The sequence below is a fragment of the Barbus barbus genome (assembly GCF_936440315.1).
Source record: "Barbus barbus genome assembly, chromosome: 42".
Classification (NCBI taxonomy): domain Eukaryota; kingdom Metazoa; phylum Chordata; class Actinopteri; order Cypriniformes; family Cyprinidae; genus Barbus; species Barbus barbus.
The window spans coordinates 22,258,850-22,284,525 of NC_136720.1; the positions used below are offsets into that span (position 1 = coordinate 22,258,850).

The 25,676-nt window shown below is 36.2% G+C and overlaps 1 protein-coding gene across 2 annotated transcripts; it reads right to left on the minus strand.

The window, feature by feature from the left end:
* Positions 1 to 3,506: 3,506 nt before the first annotated feature.
* LOC306861809 (interferon-related developmental regulator 1-like) lies at positions 3,507 to 10,515 on the minus strand. Of its 2 annotated transcripts, none has more exons than XM_079404295.1 (12): positions 10,261 to 10,515; positions 8,308 to 8,412; positions 8,107 to 8,185; positions 7,869 to 7,993; positions 7,605 to 7,762; positions 7,452 to 7,502; positions 6,565 to 6,743; positions 6,316 to 6,424; positions 5,287 to 5,421; positions 5,070 to 5,198; positions 4,894 to 4,989; positions 3,507 to 4,780 (listed from the first exon to the last, which is right to left on the minus strand). In XM_079404295.1, exons 1-12 carry the CDS (start codon positions 10,289 to 10,291, stop codon positions 4,694 to 4,696), a joined length of 1,284 nt encoding a protein of 427 aa, XP_079260421.1. In that variant the 5' UTR covers positions 10,292 to 10,515; the 3' UTR covers positions 3,507 to 4,693. The 2 variants fall into 2 exon arrangements, with proteins under 2 accessions (XP_079260421.1, XP_079260422.1); XM_079404296.1 differs by having other exon boundaries at positions 10,040 to 10,515.
* Positions 10,516 to 25,676: the final 15,161 nt, after the last annotated feature.

The following is a 25,676-nucleotide window of genomic DNA, read 5'->3' on the forward strand; positions in this document are numbered from 1 at the left end:
AGCAGAGCTTTGTTTGACAAATTAATGATACATTCAAAAATATTTTACTATATATTTATTTTACAAATATATATATATATATAGTATCTGTAGGCTATATGTATAGTAATGAATTAATAAATATTTTAATTCATTATTAATTTTATAAATAAGTATTATGTTTAATATTAATATTATTTAATATGAATGTTGATATATGCGGCAATATGTTATTTGTTCATATAATATAACATCTATTATTTATTTAATATATTATATCATATTAATTTATAATATTATATTATTGTGTTATTATAATATTCATTCATAATATACATTTGCTTTCAAATATTTTACAGTAAATATAATATGTGGCCTGTGAATCTTGTATTGGGAGTCAAAGATCTGAAAACTCTTAATGTATTTTGAGGTCTTCATGGGTATTTTGCTGGTTTGAAGCCAGACATCTAATTTTGGCACATCGTTGAAAAGATCATTGCGAGTTCAACAGATTCTCACACTGACCCAGAATTCAAACCTCCTGTCGGCTGCTACTTTCTGAGTTTTAGGCCAAAGGAAGCTAATTATACCACAATGGAAGTCGCACATAAACATGCGAGGCCACCGTTGAGCCATCAGGACATGAAATATCTGGGTCACAGTAGCTCCCTGAACCTTATTTATTCAAAACCTGGGGGAAAAAAGAGCAGGGAAAACTTGAATTGAGTGTTTTATGGCATTATGGAGATCAGAGAGTCTGTGAAGATGCTGTTTCATGTGCAGTGCAGCTCTGTGACAAAATAACTCTAATCTACAGATTAATTTTTCATGCCGCTCAGTCTGAACCGTCAGGACGATGGCAACAGGAAGCAGACCAGAGAGGAGGAGTTCTGTCAGGAAACATCAGGTCTGGTTTATTACAGAGCTCTGCACCACCAGCTGCTTCAGAGATGCAGCTGTATGTTTACTGAATGAGATGCTCAGCTTTCTTTGCTGACCTGGGTTATGCTGCCATGCATGACATGACACTGTTGAATTGAGGCAGATAACAATACAAAAATATTAACAATACAACCATGATTAAAAGGAATAAATCTTCTTTTGAATAGTTTTGACACTGACATTTGTTAAACCACAAAACACGTAATTATATTTGAAATTACATATGAAATAAAGTAGCCTCTCCTCAAATGTGTATTCACTCATAATGTGACTTTTGTTAGTGTGATAATAAAACTCATTGTTCAGAATAGCATGCTAATTTTACGCCTATTTGTTGTATGCAATATGCATATTCTGCACAGGAGCCTGTGTGAATTTCCAACCACATGACCCATTACAAAACGTGCAGTAGCTTTATGTAATGCATGTGCAAATAAAATACAGTATCCCATAATGCATTGTGCTCGCACTGACTTCAATTTTCAGACAAGTACACAAAATTGGATTAAAAAGGCAGAGTAATCATTTTGAAACTGCTAATAGGATGCCACTCACTGACAAACTATTTCGATGGTTTAAACTGTAAAATGAATTTTATTTCACATTAAAAATAGTATAGTATATGGACAGTAGTGCACAGTGTTAATTTAGTATTAAACGGTGTCTTCCATATGTTAATATATGCTGTGTGCTATACCTGAATCTTGATGACATGCTGTGGCAGGACCTGAAGAGCACTGCTGATGTCAGAAATCCTTCAAACCCCTCAGAGCTGACAGATGTTCATGAAGAAGAGCAGAAAGTCCCTCCAGCAAGATGTCAGAGACTCACAAATGACTTTCAGCAGGCCACTGTACTGCTGCAAGTAGGTATCACAAGTCCATTTACTTCTGCATAGTAAAATAGCTAGGAAAATCTCTATATTCCTATCCATAATTTATTACTAAAATCAGTGTGAAATGATAGCTGATTACCAAGGGTGTAGAAGCAGCCAACCCTGATCGGAAGCCTACAAGAGATATTTCCTGAAAAGTTATCCCTCAATTCTGATTGGTTGATTGGAATGTTGTTCCAGGATGAACAAGGATGTTGATCCAGGAGCATGTTGTACTTTGTGCAATCACACTCACAGTATTACCTCCATAATGCAGTGAAACAGTAAGTCATGTTTGGAATAGCATATGATCTATAAAAGTCACTTATCATAACCATGGGAAAGAGTGTTTGTGAGAAAGTGTCCTCATGACCATGTCAGCATGTCATTTGGTGCAGTTACAATACATCAAATTGTTATTTCAGCTTCAGTGAATCGGTGTCCATGGCAACGGTGTATGAAGCAAATAAGTGAACAGATTCAGTGCAGAGGAGGTTCAGGATGTCTAATTTAGCCATTTCTTTGAGAGAGCTCAAGGCCTTTTGTCTTATTAAAATGAGCAGGGTTCCCACTCTAAGTCAAATGTCAAATTCCCTGACTAAAAAGCTGAATTTCCTTGACCTATAATGAATGGAAAAACAGGCCGGTGTTGTGCTGAGCCTTTTTTTGTTGTTGTTGTTGCTTTTTTACCATTAAATGCTCTTTGATGTTTTTTACACTTTTTTTTTTTTTTTTAAACTCAGTCTTTGAAGAGGTCATTTTGTAGCCAAAGCTACAGTGGCCAAGAGAGCTCAACGCGCTGCAACTTCAGAAAACACATGCAAATAGAAAAAGCACCAGCAAATCAAGAAAACATCATCAGTTTGACAGCAGGTGGTGCAAATGCTCACAACACAAACAAATAAATTTTATATGCAGTGCGTTTCTTTGGTTGTGTTGTGAGCATTTGCAGCGTGTGCGTTGTAAAATTGAGGAAGTTGTTTTCTTAATTTGCAGGTGTTTTTTCTATTTGCAATGCGTTGAGATCTCTCTGTCACCGTACAAAGCTCCCAAAAAGTTTCATTTTCTGGCATATTTGCCTTTGTTAACCGGTACAGCCTGGTGACTGCATTTGACATAGTGATAGCCAGTTGACGAGTGGGAAGGGAATAAGATGGCGCTGAAAAAATAGCCCAGGGCTCAATGCTAAGGATTTTTTCAGTGGTTAAAATTATTACTTGCTCGGTTAATATTTTCACTAGCCTTGCCACAAAAAATAAATAAAATAGTTGCTGTTATCAACTTTGATTTTTGTATTCTAATAAATAAACTTATGACACCAATATTTTAGATACCCAAATTTTTTACAAATCTCGATTTCAATGTTAACACCACAGCAAAAAAAAAAATAAAAAAATTATATATATATATATATATATATATATATATATATATATGCAAGTTCAGTATCTAATATAAAGTTCAAACATCATTGAAGATAAATAAGAACAAATTGCAAGTAATAGCTAAATTAAATATAGCACAAAGATAGAAATGAAATTTTGCTTAAGTTTTTATGTTTGTAGGTGTTCAGGTACAGAAATTGAATAATTACTTATAAAATAACATTTGCATATTCTTCACTCTGTGTTGCAACTTGATTTTGCATTGCCATTTGAAATTAGTGGCAAGACAACCACTGCATTTTAATCATGAATCAATCCACACAAAAAAAATGCAATGTTTTTAATTTATTTTAGACTGCATAATTTCAAAATCTGAAGAAACAGAATGGTGTGACTTTAGCTTTGTGAAATTATGCTATGTGAAACAGAAACAGATGGGCTGAATGAGACAATGTCACTCTTTGACAGCAGGTGGCGCTTATGGAACAGTGATAAAGCATTTCCTTGGTTACCACTATAAACACAGCAGTGCTGCGCATATTAACACTCATTTAAATGCATTATACAGAGGCCAAATGAAAAGAAAACGCTGTGCAAACTTTTCTGAAAACAACCAGTTCCCCTCAGAAACACATTCAAATAAAATTCAATGTTTAGGATTCCTATATATCGCACATTTTGAATCTTGTTCTGCCTGATATGGTATTTTCTCCTCTTTGCGTCCGTCTTCAGCATCTCTGGCCTCTGTTAATGGCCGTTTACAGACTAATTAAATATAGATTAATCATTGTTAAAGCTACAAAGTTACTTGCCAAGACAGGCATTTTTATACTTTTGTATATATTTGTCCATTCAGGCGCAAGAAAGATGCTGTGAGAAACTCAATTCAGGGCTCGCGCGTGTCCGAGACGCTGCTGTCTGTACACGCCGTTTACACAGGTCACAGCGCGCAAGCACTGAATGGAGTTGACGAACAAAAATCCCTGATATTCCATGACTTGGACAAAAAAAAAAAAAAAAATTATATATACTGTATGTATGTATATATATATATAAAATTCCCTGACTTTCAATGTCTGGAATAGACCTTTTAAAATTCCATGATATTCCAGAAATTCCATGACCCGTGGGAACCCTGAATGAGTCATCCATAATCATGACAGAAACTGAAGAAAAAGCAGGACTTGAGTAGGGGGTATCAACTTAATCTAATTTTATTTTTAAATTTTTTTTTAAACGTACAGCCTTGTCACTACAGTACAGCCCATCTTGACATTCCCATCTACACAAAATACTTTTATATACTGTGCTATTCATAACATTACTGGACCTACAACTACACAAACAAAAAACATGATCTGATGTTAGCGAACCCCAACACCACTTACATAAATTAGACTATGAGAAATGTGAATTTATAGAAAGGAAGTTAACATTTTACATAGATGTATATTTAAAAAAGACCACGTTACGAGACTTAAACGCAAGACGAAAAAATGTGCTTTACAAAACTTTAAAACTCTCCAACATCCACCCTTTTGTCCCGAAACTTGTTCCTGGCCTTGGTTCGAGCTTTAAACGCAGCTGCATTGCAGAGGTGCTGAAAGAACAAAAGGATATAATTACACAACGGAAGCCTATAATTTCTGAAATACACAGCGCAAATAAAAAAAACTAAATAAGATGCACGTGGAAAACAAACAGCTTTCCTACCCTCTCCAGTCTGGAGCTCTTCATGGCTTTCAGAGCAGCAGAGTCGATCAACATCGGTGGTCCCAGTTCAAACACGTCCCTAATGAACTCGTTCGCCTGTGGTCAAAATTAAACTTTAATAAATCACTTCAAAAGACCCCATTTTTGGATCCATTCACAACATCTGAGAGCTTTACCTGTAGATGGTAGTTCATCCCAGAGCCAACGAACTCTCTGAAGGCATCATAAGTCCTCTTCTTCACCCAGCTGTCAATGACCATTCGCTCTGTGCCAAAGCGGATCGTCTCGCTCTGAAAATTCCCTTCCTGTTCCACACACAGAAGAGAGGTCAGATTCTGAGCTGCAGCACCCAGGAGTCTGTCAACTATGACAACTGTTCACTTCCTATCTCACCTCTACGGCCTTGAGGACATCTCTGAAGACAGACCTTTGCTTCCTCTTATCGGTCTTGGCTCGGTGTTTCTTGCAGTCAGTGGCTAAAGCGTTCAGCTTCAGACACAACGGCTCCCAGCCATCATAATCAAACTCCTGAGAAGGTACAGGTCACATTATATTAGAAACAAACAAACACAAACTCCAAATAAAAACAAATGACACAAATACCTTGTTATTTGCAAGTTAATTCACTAAAACAGCGTTTCCCAATCCCAGTCCTTGCGCCCCCTGCCCTGCATATTTCATAGATCTCTCTTATCACGCATGACGTTTGTTCTATTTGACTGCAAGTGCTCTGCGATGTGGATGTCACAGGATATTCCGCCATGATTCCAGTTCGAAATGAGTGCATGTGTTCCATTCAAAGGGCATTAAAGTGTGCGAGATGTGAATTTAAATTGTACTTATTTACAGAGGTATATGATGTCACACTCATCTGTGTGTGAAGACGCTGCAGGCAGCAGCGCAGCGCCAATCCATGAACGAATGTCCCAAAGTGAGGCGGGTGGGATTGGGAACCACTGCACTAAACTATTACAACTATTTTAAAGTTAAATACATTAAATAATTTTTAATACTATGAATACCTTAAAACTAAATTAATATTAATTAATAAATTCATATTTAAATAAATATTTTAATTGTTTGACTGTTTTTAGTATTTTCTAAAAATAAATATATTTTGCAATTAAATCGTTTAATACCATTTTCAAAACATTAATGAAATAAGTTTAAATTAAATCTTTTAATTTCATAAATAATTATTAAATTTAAACAATTTAATACTTTAAATAAAACACAACAATTTTAATTTGATAATTTCAAATAAGTTAATTTTATTAAAATATTAAGTTAATACTATTAAATACAATATTAAATAAAAAACATTAGTTCAATTAGATTTTCATATTAAATAAAAATTATATATAATTTATTTTGTATTTAATTTTGTATATAATTTAACTATTATAAATACAGACAACTTACAGGGTCAACATCTCTGATGAGCTCAAACAGGAGGGCAATGGTCTCGCCAGCAGCAATCCTCATGTTGACGTCGTCATTCTCCAACAGACGTGGAAGTTTAGAGAGATGTCTGAAAGCAGTAAAATTAGCTTAGAATAAACCTGGGAAAATGCCGTACCTTAGTTTGTAGGTTCCAACATTTCCTTCTGGATCCATTTGTGACTTCCATCAAGGATCTATGGCCTAAAAACAGTGTTTCCCTACACTTACTTTTGCGCAATGGCTCTGATGTGGCTGCCGGTACAGATGGTAAGCAGCAGGCCCCAGGACAGGAGAGCGTTTGTGTGGAGCTGTGTGGTTTGAGGATTCACAGAAGGTCTGCTTCCATCTTCTCTGACGTATGAGTGAGTGAAGAGGCTCTCAAAACACTCCATAGTGGCATACACATCCTGGAGGTGACAAACACCAGGTTTAAATCCTGAAAGCCTTCGAGGCGTCAACATGTCTAAGTGCATGGAAAAACTGCTCAACACGTTAACTTGGGAAACACTTTGACTGGATCATTAAAAATTCTTGAACCAGATAGGCCAGATTTCAGAATGAATCAGTCAATCAGATTTGAGAACCAGTACATTGGAAAGTACTGGCTCAAAAGACTGAACAGTTCATGAGTGATGTGGTTCTCAGACGACCTAGTTTTCCGATTCAATTATCTGTTTTCATTCTGATGATTTCCATGATGGTTGGTTGGTGTTTTAATGCCATGACAGGTTCCTTGACCATTTTCATGGCAACTAACAAGCTCAAATGCAATAAAACAGCAATATTAAAAGCTATACAAGGTGTTAAGAAGCTTGTTTTGGATAAAAAAAATAAATAAAATGGATTCAAGGTTGACTAAAGATAATTTAAAACAGCACAACTTGGATGAATGGTCATTGTATGGAAATAATAATAAAAAAAAAAAAAAACTGCATATAAAAGTCTGCTAAAAAATCTTTATGGTCCACAGTAAACAATTTACGGCATATGGGTTTGAAATTACATGAAAAGTGCCATTTAGTTTCTCTTTTTGGTTTCTGAGTAAAATATCCCTTTAAGACTGATGTCCACTTGAAAGTAAAAGACCGTACTAAAGCTTTCATTGCCAAACTTACCATGATATCATCTTCTGCTACAAGAGTGCAAAGGCCTAGACTTGTTGCATACTAGAAAAAGTCGAGATGAACAGATTGTTACAATCTCAGATTTGCTGGATTGTGAAATCATTTCAATTCTTTAAGGCGCAGTAGAGGAGCACGACTGCTTACAGCTTGTCTAGCTTGAATGTTAGCTGCTCCATCGTTGAGGATGGTCTTAAATACAGGTTTAAGGGTCTTAAAAACCTCTTCGCTCTCAATCCCAGACCCCAGCTGGATGCACAGGAGACACGCCAGCGAGGCTGCGGCGCACTGCTCCACTCCTTTACCTGGTTTGCAAATGCAAACAGCCAACTTAACTTTCTGCACTGAAGTCATGGCAACATCTAGAGAAAAGAGTTTATTTCCAACTATTCGAAATCAAATGAAGCCAACCTTTTTTCAAACAGCGCTCAATGCTGTCCGTGATGGTCATCCTTCTCTCGGAAATGAATTCGTAGAGGATTTTGGTTGCCATGGCAGTCTTTAGTCCATCAAGGGCACCTTGTCTGGTCTTGGCACTAGAAGGGGAATATAATTACTCCGTTCAGACTGCTGCAGGCTTGAGGTTTTGGCAGAAATTGATTATTCTACACAATCAAGAAGCTAACGTCAGAAATCCAAATGAACAAACCTCTTATCCACTGTGCTGTCTATGTACACCTTCAGTTTGTACTGGAAGTCCTCTTGAGCCATTTCTTCAGTTTCACCAGCTGTCAAACAGGATGAGTGCAAGTCAAATGTTGCTTTCTTCTTAGTTTAAGCTCTACACATGAGCTTATCCATACTTTTGCATTGCACTGTATTGTAATAAACAAATGACATAGATACCCACCTTCCTCTGCTGCACTGGTTCCTTCACTGAGGCTGCTGCAGTGACTGAGGGTCTCAATAGATGCATCTTCATCACTGAACGGCTGGACATTCCCTTGTTGTCCCCCTGCAAAAACAGATACACCAAGTCATTCTTTAATAAAAACCTCTTTGCAATGCTGCCTCACTGTTTAATCAGCACATTTTCAGCACGGATCTGAATCTGTTGCAGTCGGACTAAAATTCAGTACTCTTAAAGTAAAAATTTGTTCTACAGAGCAGCATAACCTCACCAAACAGATGAATGTGCAAACCGTGTATTAATGCATTCATGTGCGTTTAAATGGGGAAGTTAGAAGTTCTGAGAGTTACAGTATTTTTGGAGTCGTACAATCTTTTTAGTGTTTCTGAAAGGTCTCTTATGCTCACCCTGGACACATTTGTTTGACCACAAATACAGTAACATTGTAAAATAACTACAATTTTAAATGACACTTTTCTATTTTAATATATCATTTATTCCTGTGATGCAAAGCTGAATTTTCAGCAGCTATTAATCCAGTCATAAGTGTCACATGATCCTTCAGAAATCATTCTAATAAGCCGATTTGCTGCTCTAGAAACACTGCTTTTCTGTTGAAAAGAGTTGTGCTTAATTTTTGCGGAAACCGTGATTAAATGGAATATATTTAATGGAAATCCTTTTCAAATTATAAAAGGTCTCATTATAAAAGGTCTTTACTGTCACTTCTCATCAATTCAGTGCATCCTTGATGAAGTATTAATTTCTTTCATAAAAAAAAAAAAAAAAAAAAACCTTACTGACTCCAAAATTGGAATAGTAGTATAATTTCGAAGAACTGATCTCATTTTATTAACCCTTTAAACTTTGACCAACCCTGTAACGACACTTCCAGAGAACTGCATTTTCCAGCTAATTTCAGACGATCATCATAAGACATGGGTGTGCATAACTTTGACCTTATAGGACCATTATGGGTGTATGTATTAGATTCAGCCACGTGTTATCAGGCCGGACATCTGCAAAAGGTACAAAGTGTCTCATACTGTTTGGCAAGGTCAGAGGACGCAGTAACTTCTACTTTACAACTCATGCAAACAAAACAGCCACTGTGTGGGACTTCTCAGACAAAAAGTAAATATATTGTACAACAGAGATGCAGATAAACCATGTGGGACGTGTGAAGGACTACAGCAGGCTGCCAGCACATGCAGTCTCTTCTCAAAGGCCTGTGAAAATCCAGCGAGCAGATGGGCTGAGAACATTTAATAACAGGCTACAGACTGATCTATACACGAATACAGCAGAAAAATTTGGACTGTTTTCCTGGTTCGTTCTTCCTCTGCTCGATTTGGTCCCAAACAGGCCTGTTATATAAGCAGGCTAGCATGGCCTGAAATAACCTCAAACACACAATGACAGCTGAATGATTACACAAAATATTATAGCAGCTTCATCCTATTTGACATTTCACAAAGTCGATCTTATATAATATACAGTAATTCATTTATTAATCTTGAGTCATCATATTTCGACCTAAATGATCCAAGTTGATTGTGGTTTTGTTATTAATCATACTATACTACATGATAATCTTATTAGTTTGTTCTATATGTTAATGTTTCGTCATTTGATAAATTTAATCTTACCAACGGTTGATACAGACCATAATATTTAAAACCAAATAATATCCCCTTAAAAACAAACACCACATTTAGAAACTCCAACGTACATTTTCTGCTTTCCAGGACTCGCACTGTGTATTATTCTTTTGTTTGTGTCAAAAGAAAGACACTCCTGGCTGTCAACCAATGCGGGTCACGTAGTAACGGGAGTTGTAGTTCCCTTCCTCCAATTTCATTACGCGGTCGGCGTGTAGAGAACTACAAATCCCAGAATCCAAACCGCGCATCAGGCCGCAAAAAAACAACCGGTCATTTCCACGCTACTTACCTTTGCCGCTCCTTTTCTTGGCCCGTGGCATTTTGCTTAAATTAGTAGCTCCGCGCCTAAAATCAACCAATACACGACCAGTTTTTACTATAATGTCTTTTCAGTTGAGTATATTGATATTCCAGTGGCACACTGAAAAGGAAAGTATTAAAAGCGATTCCGGTGTTAGACTTGGAGCGCGAGCGATACATTTTCCCTCTCAAACTAGGGCTGCGTCACCGCGCTGCCGCGAAGCGCTTTTATACGACCGATGATGACGTGCTTAAAAAGGCGTTACCTCACGTGGACCTGGAGACAGCGGGTCCAATCACGGTTCAGGATCTGTCGACGTCATCACTTTTGCTGTCACGTCCTCATGCGGGTTCAACGAGTGCACGTTTATGAAGGTGATAATTCTTCTTGGGAAGTTCCATATACATAAAGCAAAAATTACATCTATTAGTCCCTCATTTAAGTTTTTTTGTAAAGAACTTAATATATTTTATGACTCACTGACTTCAATTACCAGAAACAAGAAATGTATAAAAACATCTCTCATATTAAAAAATGTTATTTGTAAAATGTAATGCTTTACACCATATATATTTGTTATATGTATCCCCCATGTTCTTATTTATTTTTGTTGTTGTTGTTTTTTTTTTTTTGGGGTGTGAGTTATGATTGAAGTTAAGTACGTCTGTATAATTGAAAAAAATAATAATAATATATATATATAAAAAAAAGAGTGCACGTTTATACACGGATCACAGCACATTATTAGATTAGTCAATATTACTATTATGGTGTTTTTTTAAATTTTACGTACTTTTTTTGTAACGTGTTTTTGTGTATTAAAACCAACACATTTAAACAAAACAAAAAAAATCTATGAAGATAACATTGAAACTGTCTTGGAAACTTTTTGTCATGCACTCAACATCATAATTTCTTTGTAATAATTCCAAATTGCCCTTTATATATAGTTTTTTACCTTCCAGACATGAATGAAACATCCTCTGGAATGCATACGTATCGATTATTGTATTAGACAAATCAGAAATAAACCATTGATTTTATCTTGATGATTAACTTATGCTAAATTTAGACTGCAAAGGTGGCACAGAAGGCTTCTGAAGAGGCATTGAGGTGTCTTTATGCTTACTGTTTAATGCTGTTCAAAGATGGTATAAATGCATTTACACAACAATTACTATTATATACTACTTTGTTACTAGTGGCTGAGGTGGATCAGAGCAGACAGCATTTTGAGTTTACACTAAATTTTGATCAGGCCTTAACTCATCTGTGTAAATACACATTTAGAGTGTGTTTAAAAGTTGATGTTCTATGTGCACAGGACCAAAAGTGTGCATAGTAGAAAAAACACCCTCATATAACATTTCTGTTGTGCATGTGATCAAAGTCTTGAAGCAAAAAGTCATGAGGAAAATGAATACTGGATGAAAGAAGTGCAACGTCTTTAACCAGCGCATGTTATAAGTGCAGTATTGTGCTGTTTTGTTGCACATGGGTTACCAGTGCAACAGGTAGACTCAGGGCAATGCTGGCCTGCACATGCCTATATGCGCTTGTTTACATAATTCAAAGGAGAATTGCACCAGCTCTACTATTATTAAAGCAAGCGTTTTATGTTTACTTGCCCAAGCAAAAGCTCCCACCTTGATGCACTTTGATGCAAGCACTACTAAATAACAAAACCTGCCTTAAATGCAAAGCACAACTAAATCTTAGCAGGACCTAATAAATGATAACACTAGAGGGAGCTCTTTCAAAATACTTGCTTGTGATCAAATCAAGCACCTGCCAAGTTCAGAGTAAACTGACATTGTTGCATAATGCATGAAGGGATTCTTTTGATGATTCAAGATCAGTCAAATCAAATTTAGGTTGAAGCACTTCATGGAATGTATCCCACGGCATTGCGTTGTATCCCTCTAGTGTTTCCTAAATTAATTCAGTGCCATGTTGGTAGCAGCATAATACATCATAATGGGTTTTCTGTGTTTTCTGTTTTTCCACCTGATCTGTGGATTATTTGAAAAAGCGGCCAAAGAAGAATATTGCTGTTGCTTTGGCTGACCTTTAGAATTCCTGGGAATTAGATTTCATATTTCATGCTGTTCTCAACAGGTTGTGTAGGATGTGGATATAACATCAAGAAAGCCTTTTCTGGGCTTCTGTTCACCTGAATGAGTCTTGTATAAGTTTATGTGGGTGGATTAGTTATGCCTGAGTGAACACTTCCTTTTTGTGCCTGTTGTGGCATTTCTCCAATAGAGTGCAATACCAGCCCAGTGCTATATGAAAGCACTGAAAAAAGACTGGTTATGATTGGGTGTTGGGTTTAAATATATATATTCCTCCCATATGTAAAGTCTGTTGAATAATTGATGAGACACCCTGAGGGGCTTCACAGGGGGTCAGTGCCTAACTCACTATCGCTAGAAATCAAAAGATGGCCCAGAAATTCAACAAGCAGTTGGTTTATTTGATGTTTTGTAGTGCTTTTTCAGTTCATTAAAATAATTTTTAAGTCAGGTGTTCTTGAAGGCATCTCAGCAGGCTGGGGTAATGTGATATTTACAGTGCAAATACTTTTAGTTCATACTGTATTTAAACAGAAAAGAGGTTCTTAATGGATTTTTCTCTGCTTTTAAAACAACAGTTTGATATTGTAGTACCTATTAGCTATATTCTCTTTAATGAATTATGTCAGGACAAAATCAGCTATTTCCTTTTGTTTTGATTTCCTAAATGTATTTATGATTTCACAGATGATATTGGCTTCACCAAATACATGATGAGCATGAGGTGGAATGAAATAACAGATTGCATAAGGTGTTTGCCAATTCAGTGATGAGTGAAAGTCTCACAGATCCGCACAGGTCAGAGGTTGAAAACCCATAAATTTGACTTTAACGCTTTTAGAATATTTTGATCTTATATTAAAGTGTTCAACGACTTGTGCTGTTTCATAAAAGTCATGATGCAAACAATCTGTTTATGTTTATTAAAACAGCCCCCGAAAAAGCCAATTTGTTGTTTGATCTGAAACATTGTGAAGACTGTGACTTTTTTACATTATTTTATACAAAATATTTTTATATTGGGCTGTCCTTAAAGGAAGAGTTCATCCTAAATTTTAATTTGCTGAACTTTTATTCAGGCCATCCAAGATGTAGATGAGTTTCTTTATGGTCACAGATTTGGATAAATTTAGCATTCCATCACTTGTTCATCAATTTATCCTCTGCAGTGAATGGGTGCCGTCAGAATGAGAGTTCAAACAGCTGATAAAAACATCACAATAGTCCAAAAATAATCCACACCACTCCAGCAACATCTTGTGAAGTGAAAAGCTGCATGTTTCTAAGAAACAAAACCATAATTAAGATGTTTTTAACTTCAAACTTGCTTCCAGCTAAAATACGAGTCCTCTATCCATAATATTGCTTGCAACAAATCAGGAGAGAAATATCCACAGATCAAGCTCAGTTTACAAGCAAAAATGGTTCAAAATAGTTCTAAACTGGGGGATGGACTTTTTCACTGGACGAAGCGTTATTATTATAGAGCCATGCATATTTTGGTCCAGAAGCAACAGTTTAAAGTTGAAACACCTTGATGATGGATTTGTTTCTTACAAACACAAAGCTTTTCATTTGATAATATATTAACTGGTGGACTGGAGTTGTGTGGATTTCCTGTGGATTATTGTGACGTTTTTATCAGCTGTTTGGACTCTCATTCTGACGGCACCCATTCACTGCAGAGGATATTGTTGAGCAAGTGATGTAATGCTACATTTCTCCAAATATGTTCTTATGAAGAAAGAAACTCATCTTCATCTTGGATGGTCTGAGGGTAAGTAATTTAATATCATTCCTACTGCTTTTCCACTTTTCATTCATCTGCTTTTAAATATGTATTCTCCCCAGCAAAAATCGAACCCAACACAATGTGCTGACAACCTGATTACACCTATTAAAAATACATCAAGCAAGTCATTACATGTCGGATACACTGGAGTAATGTGCCCTGACTTTTGGCAAATGCTGAAAGTGTGTGGTATTTTGATTTTAAATCTGCTGTTGTAATTATAGAAATAAAGACATACGTCTTTATCTTTATCTTTTTTTGCTTTATATTTCATCACTAGGTGGCCATAACAAAATAATAAAGACTGGCCGCTAATATGGAGTTGTCTGCATGTGAGGCGATAGAATTAACATTGTCATTGTCTGTTTTTGTTTTGTTGGTCAGAGCACAAAGTGTTATCTTGGCAGAAGGTGAGTCTTGGCAGTGTTTTTGTGATCATTTTCCACACGCTGTTTTTTCCTGGGCATTGATTCAGACACTTAAGACTTCGGGATGGACAACTGAATGAATTTCATTTCCTCCACCACTTTCCTCCCCTCATATCCCCCATCCTTCTTTTAGCCTTGAAGTAGGTTGGAAAATGTTGCCAAGTTTGTTCTCTAAATGTATTATGACTCCTCTGGAAGAGTTTATTCAGCCGTAAGGGTCATAAATGTCGAATTGTATATCTGCAAAGCAGGAAGCAGGTTTACTGTATCAGATTTACTTGATCAATTATGGGGGTTTTGGAAGAAATGATGCATTCTCGTTTTCCTGATAAATTACTTTATGTTTGACTAAGCAAATTTGCTGATCTCAGTGCCAAAACTAAAGCATATTGACCAAGATGATGTGATCTGTTCTCCCTAAACTGCTAAAAGAATGTGTTATGGGTAGTTGCCAGGTTGCTGCAGTTAGTTTTTATTTGTTATATTTTCGGTTGTCAGTTTAATTTTAGTGCAAATTTGAGGGGATTTGTTTGTTTTTAGTTTTTATTGTTTTGTTTTGTTTTTATTTTGTCTATAATTGTTTGTTTAGTTTTTATTTTGTCTATAATTGTTTTTATTAAATTCAGTTTAAATTATTATAGTAAATCAAAGTAAACCAACTGAAAAATTACGTTTAAAGTTTTTGTTTTATTTTATTTAAAATGTTTTTTTTTGTTGTTGTTGTTGTTTTTATTTATTTATCAAGTAACAATGTTTTTATTTTTATTATTATTTTTAGTTTAGTTTAGTTTGTTTTAGATTAGTTTTAGTTAACTATAACAAACCTGTTACTTACTGGACCAAATGAAGAAGCCTACCTCCACGTCTGTGATATTTTAATCCCCAATAAATAAATATTATTAGTATAATAATAATAATAATAGGGTGAAATCCCAATATTAAAAAGATCTTAATATTGTTTTATATTACTAATTCCAGTTACAATATTATCTTTTATATTATTGTTTTTATTTATTATTTTACTATTTTTGTCACCTCTTTTCACTTCTTGTGTTTACTGATGTTTATACAATATTGTATGCATAGCAATCATGCCAAATACTTTAAAAACTGACAGTAATAATTTTAGTTTTAATATAAATTGACACTTGCATTTAGCAAACGCCACTAAAGAGATCGTTCATTGCTGAAACACTGACGTTTGGTGTAGATAAACTGATAGACGTCTTGCCATTGAATGCTTAAAATGATACATGTACGAAAAATAAGTTTATTCAAGTGTGCTATTTGTATACTTCTTTTAAAAAAAATAGGAAAGTAATGTATACTTATAGTCTACTTTTTATATAATCAGAAATGGGCTTTTATGTACTTCTCAGAAATATAGCTTAAAATGACATTTAAGTATGCTTCACATACTTAGAAAAAATCTAAATATATTTCAGCTTGTGCTCCTAGAATCCATGTTTTCATTGTTATATGGTAGGTGCGCTAGTATACATCTTCTGTACAGACTTTCCAAAAAAACACAAGAGAAGAAGAAACCAAAACAACAGATGCTTCCACATGTAATCTAACACGATCATCAGACATTAAACAGCATCAAAACTGTGTAACGTTATGGAATAAATGTCAACTGATGAAGAGGTAATAATGACTGTCAAGCTTTGGGGTGTTGATCGACTCCATCTACGTTTTGATTATCATTCTGAATCTAATTCATAGTCTTTTTTCAGCTTTTTGTTCAAAATGTTGTTTATTTCTTTATTTTTTATTAATGAAACTTACCCAAATTCAAGTGTTTAAAAAAGGAATGCATGAAGCTAGAATAAAATGTTTCTATTTACAAGCAGATACTCTGTTCTTTCTTTTGATGTTTTGTATGTTCAGATATACAAACCCGATTCCAAAAAAGTTGGGACACTGTACAAATTACGAATAAAAAAGGAATGCAATAATTTACAAATCTCATAAACTTATATTTTATTCACAATAGAATATAGATAACATATCAAATGTTGAAAGTGAGACATTTTGAAATGTCATGCCAAATATTGGCTCATTATGGATTTCATGAGAGCTACACATTCCAAAAAAGTTGGGACAGGTAGCAATAAGAGGCCGGAAAAGTTAAATGTACATATAAGGAACAGCTGGAGGACCAATTTGCAACTTATTAGGTCAATTGGCAACATGATTGGGTATAAAAAGAGCCTCTCAGAGTGGCAGTGTCTCTCAGAGGTCAAGATGGCAAGAGGATCACCAATTCCCCCAATGCTGCGGCGAAAAATAGTGGAGCAATATCAGAAAGGAGTTTCTCAGAGAAAAATTGCAAAGAGTTTGAAGTTATCATCATCTACAGTGCATAATATCATCCAAAGATTCAGAGAATCTGGAACAATCTCTGTGCGTAAGGTTCAAGGCCGGAAAACCATACTGGATGCCCGTGATCTTCGGGCCCTTAGACGGCACTGCATCACATACAGGAATGCTACTGTAATGGAAATCACAACATGGGCTCAGGAATACTTCCAGAAAACATTGTCGGTGAACACAATCCACCGTGCCATTCGCCGTTGCCGGCTAAAACTCTATAGGTCAAAAAAGAAGCCATATCTAAACATGATCCAGAAGCGCAGGCGTTTTCTCTGGGCCAAGGCTTATTTAAAATGGACTGTGGCAAAGTGGAAAACTGTTCTGTGGTCAGACGAATCAAAATTTGAAGTTCTTTTTGGAAAATTGGGACGCCATGTCATCCGGACTAAAGAGGACAAGGACAACCCAAGTTGTTATCAGCGCTCAGTTCAGAAGCCTGCATCTCTGATGGTATGGGGTTGCATGAGTGCGTGTGGCATGGGCAGCTTACACATCTGGAAAGGCACCATCAGTGCTGAAAGGTATATCCAAGTTCTAGAACAACATATGCTCCCATCCAGACGTTGTCTCTTTCAGGGAAGACCTTGCATTTTCCAACATGACAATGCCAGACCACATACTGCATCAATTACAACATCATGGCTGCGTAGAAGGAGGATCCGGGTACTGAAATGGCCAGCCTGCAGTCCAGATCTTTCACCCATAGAAAACATTTGGCGCATCATAAAGAGGAAGATGCGACAAAGAAGACCCAAGACAGTTGAGCAACTAGAAGCCTGTATTAGACAAGAATGGGACAACATTCCTATTCCTAAACTTGAGCAACTTGTCTCCTCAGTCCCCAGACGTTTGCAGACTGTTATAAAAAGAAGAGGGAATGCCACACAGTGGTAAACATGGCCTTGTCCCAACTTTTTTGAGATGTGTTGATGCCATGAAATTTAAAATAAACTTTATTTTTCCCTTAAAATGATACATTTTCTCATTTTAAAAATGTGATATGTCATCTGTTGTATTCTGAATAAAATATTGAAATTTGAAACTTCCACATCATTGCATTCTGTTTTTATTCACAATTTGTACAGTGTCCCAAATTTTTTGGAATCGGGTTTGTACATATAACAAAATATAGCTTAGGGACATAGTAGTATACTTAAAGTATAAGTTCACTTAAAAAATTGTACGAGTATACTAAACTAGTAGTTTACTGAGACTATACTTCAAATTGTACTAAAAATACAAGTATTTAATTAGTACACTATCAGTACCGTTAAGTTCACTTTTAGTATAATTGTAGTACAAGCTAAAAACATTGATGTAAACTAGTTGTGAACTCAAAGTTTACTACTGTTATGTTTTTATATTCTAGAAAGTGGGCCAATTTAGTCCCAAGGAGTATTGAAATAGTACAGTTACTACTAGTACACTGATATTCGTATACTTAATACATAAAGTATAATTAAAAATACACTTGAACTTTACTTAAGTATACTTAATAAAATAAACTTGATGTATACTACATTTTGGTAAGGGTACCATGTGACTTCACCATGCTATTATGAATTTGCTCATTCAGTCGGTTAAGTACAGCCTTGGCCATCAGCACAGTGGGCCTGTCTCTTTGCTGACGGCCAAGGTTACTTTGCACTGACTGCTTTGGGTTGCGTGACTACCGCCTTCTGATGCAGTTCATCATTTCATGCACTTCTCTCTTTTTTTTTTTTTTTTTTTCTTGTCGCTGCCCTTGAGATGTCTTTCTGCTGACCCACAGAACCGCAGTGCGTGAGAGAGAGAGAGAGATGGAAAGGCAGGCTGATTGATCTTGCAGAATAACCACAAATCTCAACCACCATATGATGATGTTCCCGAAACAACATGATGAAAATAAGATCATGAAAACACATGTGGCTGTAAAAACAGTGATCCGCACACCTGGTATGGACATTTTCAGTAACACAAGGTGCTCCGGCCATATCAAATCTGTATGTTTCTTTTCATTTCTATGAATAACCCGTCATTTTATTACAATTGACAAGACCGCCTGTCCATATCAGTGCCACCCTGTAGACCACAAGATCTTTGCGTTCATTCAGAACCGGTCTGTGTCGTCTCCATTGACTTGATGCCCCGAACTGACAGCACAGAGCAGCACACCACAAAGTGAATCCATTTTTAAAGTGCTCACCAAGACGTCCTCAAATAATGTATTCTGATAGAGAAGCAGGCTGCATTCTTTCATTCTGACTTTCTACATACAGCAACACGTCTGTAGAAATAATATATTTTAAAGGGGTCCTATTATGTTCTTTTACAAAGTCTTGATTTTGTTTTGGGGGTGTACTAGAACATGCTCTCATGCTTGGTGGTTCGAAAAACGCATTATTTTTCAAATAATTTACATTATTATAATCCCTTTCTGTCTAGCCTGACACAAGCGACTCGATTAGTTCTGGGTTTGATGAAGGCCCGCCTTTTAAAAAACGAAAAGTGCTGTTCTCCCCACCCGCCAATCATTCGAATTTCTGTAGGCAGGATTAATTTTAATGATATTCTAATGGGCCGCTTGAAAAGTTCTTGAAAAGGGATTTCCTTTTAACCAAATACCTCCCTTTGGAGTGGACTTGTAACTTTGTAACTTTGTAGATCTTTTTATGCCCAAACCATAGACTGTAAAAAAGATGGACGACGCGTCTCCGCTTCCTTCCACTATAGAAAAGTGAAACGAATACATCTCAGTATGGCCGCTGCCATCTTGAGTAAATAACGTAATTTGGAGCCCGAGTCTGCGCAGTAGAGATTCGTTTGGAGTCCGAGTCTGCGCAGTAGAGATTCGTTTGGAGTCCGAGTCTGCGCAGTAGAGATTCGTTTGGAGAGTCTGCGCAGTAGAGATTCGTTTGGAGTCCGAGTCTGCGCAGTAGAGATTCGTTTGGAGAGTCTGCGCAGTAGAGATTCGTTTGGAGTCCGAGTCTGCGCAGCAGAGATTCGTTTGGAGCCCAAGTCTGCACAGTAGAGATTCGTTTGGAGTCCAAGTCTGCGCAGTAGAGATTCATTTGGAGCCCGAGTCTGCGCAGTAGAAATTCGTTTGGAGCCCAAGTCTGCGCAGTAGAGATTCGTTTGGAGCCCAAGTCTGCGCAGTAGAGATTCGTTTGGAGCCCAAGTCTGCGCAGTAGAGATTCGTTTGGAGCCCAAGTCTGCGCAGTAGAGATTCGTTTGGAGAGTCTGCGCAGTAGAGATTCGCTTGGAGTCCGAGTCTGCGCAGTAGAGATTCGTTTGGAGCCCGAGTCTGCGCAGTAGAGATTCGTTTGGAGCCCTAGTCTGCGCAGTAGAGATTCGTTTGGAGAGTCTGCGCAGTAGAGATTCATTTGGAGCCCGAGTCTGCGCAGTAGAGATTCATTTGGAGCCCAAGTTTGCGCAGTAGAGATTCGTTTGGTGCCCGAGTCTGCGCAGTAGAGATTCATTTGGAGCCCGAGTCTGCGCAGTAGAGATTCGTTTGGTGCCCGAGTCTGCGCAGTAGTGTCCCGCAGACCCAATCAACCATAACGACACGCCCCGTTTTTATAGCATCAAATTACTAGCTAAAATCAAACTTACCACAAAAACTAACAATTGAACATATATCAGCGTGATAACAACTACCTTAAATGACCAAAACCATATTTCGGAAAATTTTATTGGAAGTGTAATTTTTTTTTTTTTTTTTGACTGTAGTCCCATTCGTTTACATGGAGAGGGTGGGGTTTATGACCTGTACTGCCCGCAGCTTCACTTTTAAGGACGAGTGAGACACATCCGGCCCAAACATACACACTGACTAAAATTCAAAAAGTGAAAGAGCATAATAGGACCCCTTTAAAAGAATATACATATACAATATTTAAAAGTGTGCTTAAGTAAAGTAAAGAAACATAGTTGTGAAAGTGTTCTCTGTTTTAGTAGAATATTTTAAGTGGCCTTTTATTTCATGAATATTGCTGTACAGTATATTATGCAGTATATATTATATTGTACCGATGTGAAGTACACTACAAGTACACATTCAACACAATTAAGCATATTTTTTTTCACATTGGAAAAATCTAAAAATACATATCACACAGAAATATTGGGAAAAATACCCAGTTTGCCATGACAATGTAATATATATACAGTATACATACATACAAAATTTACTTTTGGCCTTGATATTAAATTGATATTATTGGACACCTCTGATTAACACTATTTTTATGGTACTCTTTTGTATAAAATGAATTAAGTTTGTTAATAATCAGCATTTCTTTAAACTCGTCAGTTTCACTGTGCTGCACTGCATTCTGGGATACAAGCAATACATGCAGTATTATAAATGCATGCATACATGCATCTCACTTATTTTTATTAGCATTGAAGTAAAGTAATTTAGCTATTAGAAATTCCTCTGTAGACCCTTGCATTCAATCCTGCTGTTTTTGAAAACAAGAATGTATGTTCACTGGCTCACTAGGTTTTGAAAATATAAACACCCTAAAAAATGCTCAGCTGTGGCTGTTTTATGTTCAGAAAATGTCTATAAAAAGATTCTTCTTCCTCTCTGAATCAGTCTGAAAGAAATCAATGAATTTACATTGCAGGAATCAATGTTTACAGCATTTCCATTCGGGGCCGGGGATATCCATCTTGGAAATCTAAAAATTCATAAGAAGCTGTGAGTTGGACGGATGTGCTGCTTCTGGTTATAGTTTCTGTTCTGCTTCTCCCAGGCTGTGATGTCTGGCGTCAATGGCAGCAAAGAAACAATAACTGCTAATTGATTCACTTACTCTGCAGCAGTAATAGAATAACGCATTTTAATTCAGGTGTTTCAGTTCAATTATGTGTTATGTGGAATGCTCTTTGGGGAATGTTGGTTTTTCTCTTTGTTGCCTGCCAACCGGATTTTACATAAAAAACTAACCAATGATGACATCCATCCATTCAAATGTGAGCTAATATTAGTGAGAAGTGTTTGAAAATCCCTCTAGCTCTTTTATTAGCTCATATAATGAGTAATGCAGAATCATCTTGACAACCAAATGTAATGTATAATAAAAAATAATGAAGTGAAAATGAAAACAGTTGTAAAGCAGTTGTGGCATTTTCTGAGTGATTTTACGTAGAAGATCTTGGGTGGTTTTACTTAGGGAACATTTGACCCAGTTGATGGTATCACTCATCTGCTCTCTTTCTCTGGCATTAAAAATATAATATTCCAGAAAAAAGAACACACAAAAAACTATTATTATAACACTATTATAGTTAAGTTTTCAGTTTTCATTGTTGGTTAAAGTTTGAGTTTTAGTGATTTTGTTATTAACTTTGTCATGTTTTTATTATTATTATTATTAATTATTATAATAACCTTTTTAGTTTTTATAATTTTAGTACTTCAAAATTCAGCTAAAAACCTTTTAGTAAGTTGCCAAGACATTTCAAATTTTTAAGTTTTTAAGTAATTTTTTATCTAATATTAATGCTTCAGTTTATTTCAGCTTTATTTTCATTAATAAAACCTTTTTTTCTATAGTTTTAGTTTTAGTTAACTATATTAGCTACATTGGATTATCCACCTTATTTTGCAATAAATCATCTATTTTCTTTGAATGTGCAGGTCTGATTCATTAGCTGCTATAGGTACTTGAATAACAACAAAGTGCAGTAAACTATTTGCATTATAAACCAGCGTGTTTGTAATAAATAATGAATTAAAATAATATGATAACAAAATACCAGTTTGCAGTTTACCAGATTACGGTGGGTTTTTTAGCTACTGTTTTTGCAGGTTACATCATTACACCAGTAGGTGGCGACAAGTGACTGTCTTTAAGAGTGAGTCATTCATCGAGCCATTCATTCGACCAATTCTTTCAAAACCACTGATTCTTTCAGAAAGGAGTCATTGATTCATTCACATGTTTTGGAACAATTAATATAACAATTAATTTGGAAGACATTATTGTTCGCATGAAATTGGGAATTATATTGTTCATATATAACTGTACTGGCTTTATAGATGTTTTTTTAAAGATCCATATTTTTGTGAAGAATAATTCTTTGCAGTTCCATCTCCGTGTGCATTCAGAAGCAGGGGTCATTAACTGTGGGCAATATTTAAATGAGTTTGGCATTGAAACACACAGCTCACTGTGAGTCGATATGTTTGTGTGTGCAGTAGAGCTGCTCGTGCATGAGATGCGTTTTGTACAAAAAGATTCATTTGAGATAGCACAAAAGATTTTAGCAGGAAAGACAATACTTTTCACATTTTACCTTTCAAACAGCTTTCAGAAGTTTGCAGCTCCAATGAATTCCCTTACAGAACCTGAAAATGGATAAAAGACTTTAAGCTTCATGTAAAGATGTGTGTAGAATAATAGTAAACATACTATTGGAATTGATATTGCAAGAAATATTCAGAATATGGTCAAATTCAGATTCATATTTGAATATTAATTCAGTCACTCATTTGCAAAAAACAATGATAAAAGATTCTCACTAAAAATACATTATAAGACCTTATTAGCCCAGATTATAAATATTAATTAGGCATGGAATGTACATTTCTAAAAGTATAATATAAGATACTGTTATACAGTTATGCATAAGATTTAATTGACTCATATCTGCTCATATGTGCATTTCCTATAGGCCTATTGTATTTATTTCCCATCTACTAGCATAATAAAACACTTTGTTGCATCCATGCACACAAAATCCTATGCACCACATGCACAGGACTCCGGACGTCCTCTTGAAGTACAGTGTTTTTTTATTTATGTGTATGAAAAGCGAGCTGAAATTAGAACAAGAACCCCATTGAGCGTGTGATCCTCCGGAGCACCTGTGCCGATCTCCCGGCTTCAGGACTTATAGATGTGGATCTGCTGTAGGCGTCCTGCGTCTGTGAGGCTTCCTCCTCAAAGCTTAAAGGGCCTATTTACTTTTCACACAGGCACAATGCTCATGGAGTTTCTTTCCTCTTTGCAGCTGTGTGTGTGTGTGTGTGTGTGTGTGTGAAGGAACAATCCAGTGACCTTCAGCAAATCATAACAAGCAGTGTGACAATAAAAAGCACTATCATAGATGTTAGTTTGTCCTTTCAAAAAAAAAAAGAAAAATGTTTTTTTTTTGCATTGTGTATTAGTTTACAATGGAAATGACATGGTTGAAGTGCTTTAGTTTCAGATAAAACCAAAAAAACAAGGAAGTGAAAGTGAAAAAGTCTTTAACCTTGAAATGCAGTAATGGATATGTATTTATTTATTCATCACATCAATGTATTGACAATGAAGTCATCATTACCAGTCATTAGTGACTGTATGTGTGTATGTATGCATGCATGCATTGATTTATTTATTCATCCATCCATCCATCCATCCATCCATTTATTCCATACATGGACATATACAGTGCCCTCCATAAGTATTGGAACAATAAAGACAAAATTGCTCTGTTGGCTGTGGAGTCAAGACATTTGCAAATATGATTAAAAGATGAATATGAGACAAAACTACAGAATGTCACATTTTATTATTGGCCGTTTCAACACATACATACAAGAACAGCACTTTTAGAGTTCATCCCACTCATTGATGTGAGCATAAGTATTGGGACAGTTGAACATAACACAGATATAAAAGATTAAAAGCTATTATTTAGTTGCAGATCCCTTGCGCACAATCACAGCAGTGAGTCTGTGACCCATAGACATCACCAGACTCTTGGTCTCATCCTTTGAAATGCTCTTCCCAGCCTTTAATGCAACCAATCCCAATTGTTGCTTGTTTTGGGAAGTTTCTGTCTTTACTCTCCTCTCCAGCTGGTGAAATTCATCTTCAATCAGATTTAAATCTGGAGATTGACTTGGGCAATCTAAGACTTTCCATTTCTTTGCCCTTATAAATTCCTTGACTGAACTGGCAGGGTGTTTTGGGTCATTGTCCTGATGCAATATGAAGCACTTCCCAATGAATCTGGTGGCATTTTCTTGAAATATTGGTAGGCAAGATGGTTTTGTACCCTTCCAAATTCATTCTGCTACTGTCATCATACATTAAGTCATCAGTAAAGTTGAGAGGGCCTGTTCCAGAGGCAGCCATGCATGCCCATGCCATGACACCACCTCCACCATGCTTTACAGATGAGGCTGTATGCTTGGGATCATTTACAGTTCCCTTTTTTCCCACATTTTTGCTTTTTCATCACTTAGATAAAGGTTCATCTGGTCCATAAACACAGTTCCAAAACTCTTCTGGCTCACCTTTGTGCTTTTTTGCAAACTCTAATCTTGCCTTTCTATTTTTGGTGCTGGTCAGAGGTCAGAGGTCATCTTGTTGTGTAGCATCTGTAATTCTGTGTCAAAGTCTCCTGAGGACAGTAGATTGTCAGAGCATCACCCCAGCTTTCTGGAAGTTGTTGGTGATTTTACAGACATGTCTTTTAGGGTTCATTTTCACAGCTTTTATGATTTGTCTGTCACAAACTACTGTTATTTTCTCAGCCGATCAGGCAGTTGTTGGTTTCCAAACTCTTGATTTCTCCATGCCCTTTGTTTTTGCTATAGCTCTAACTGACTTCCTCTTTTCTTTTAGCATCCAAATTGCTTGCTTTTCTCTCAAAGTCAGCTCCCTCGTCTTTATCCTGGTTTTGTGTGTCATCATCGAATGCAAGATTCAGAATACAGAAGTAATGGATATGACACATTCCCTGCTTTTAATA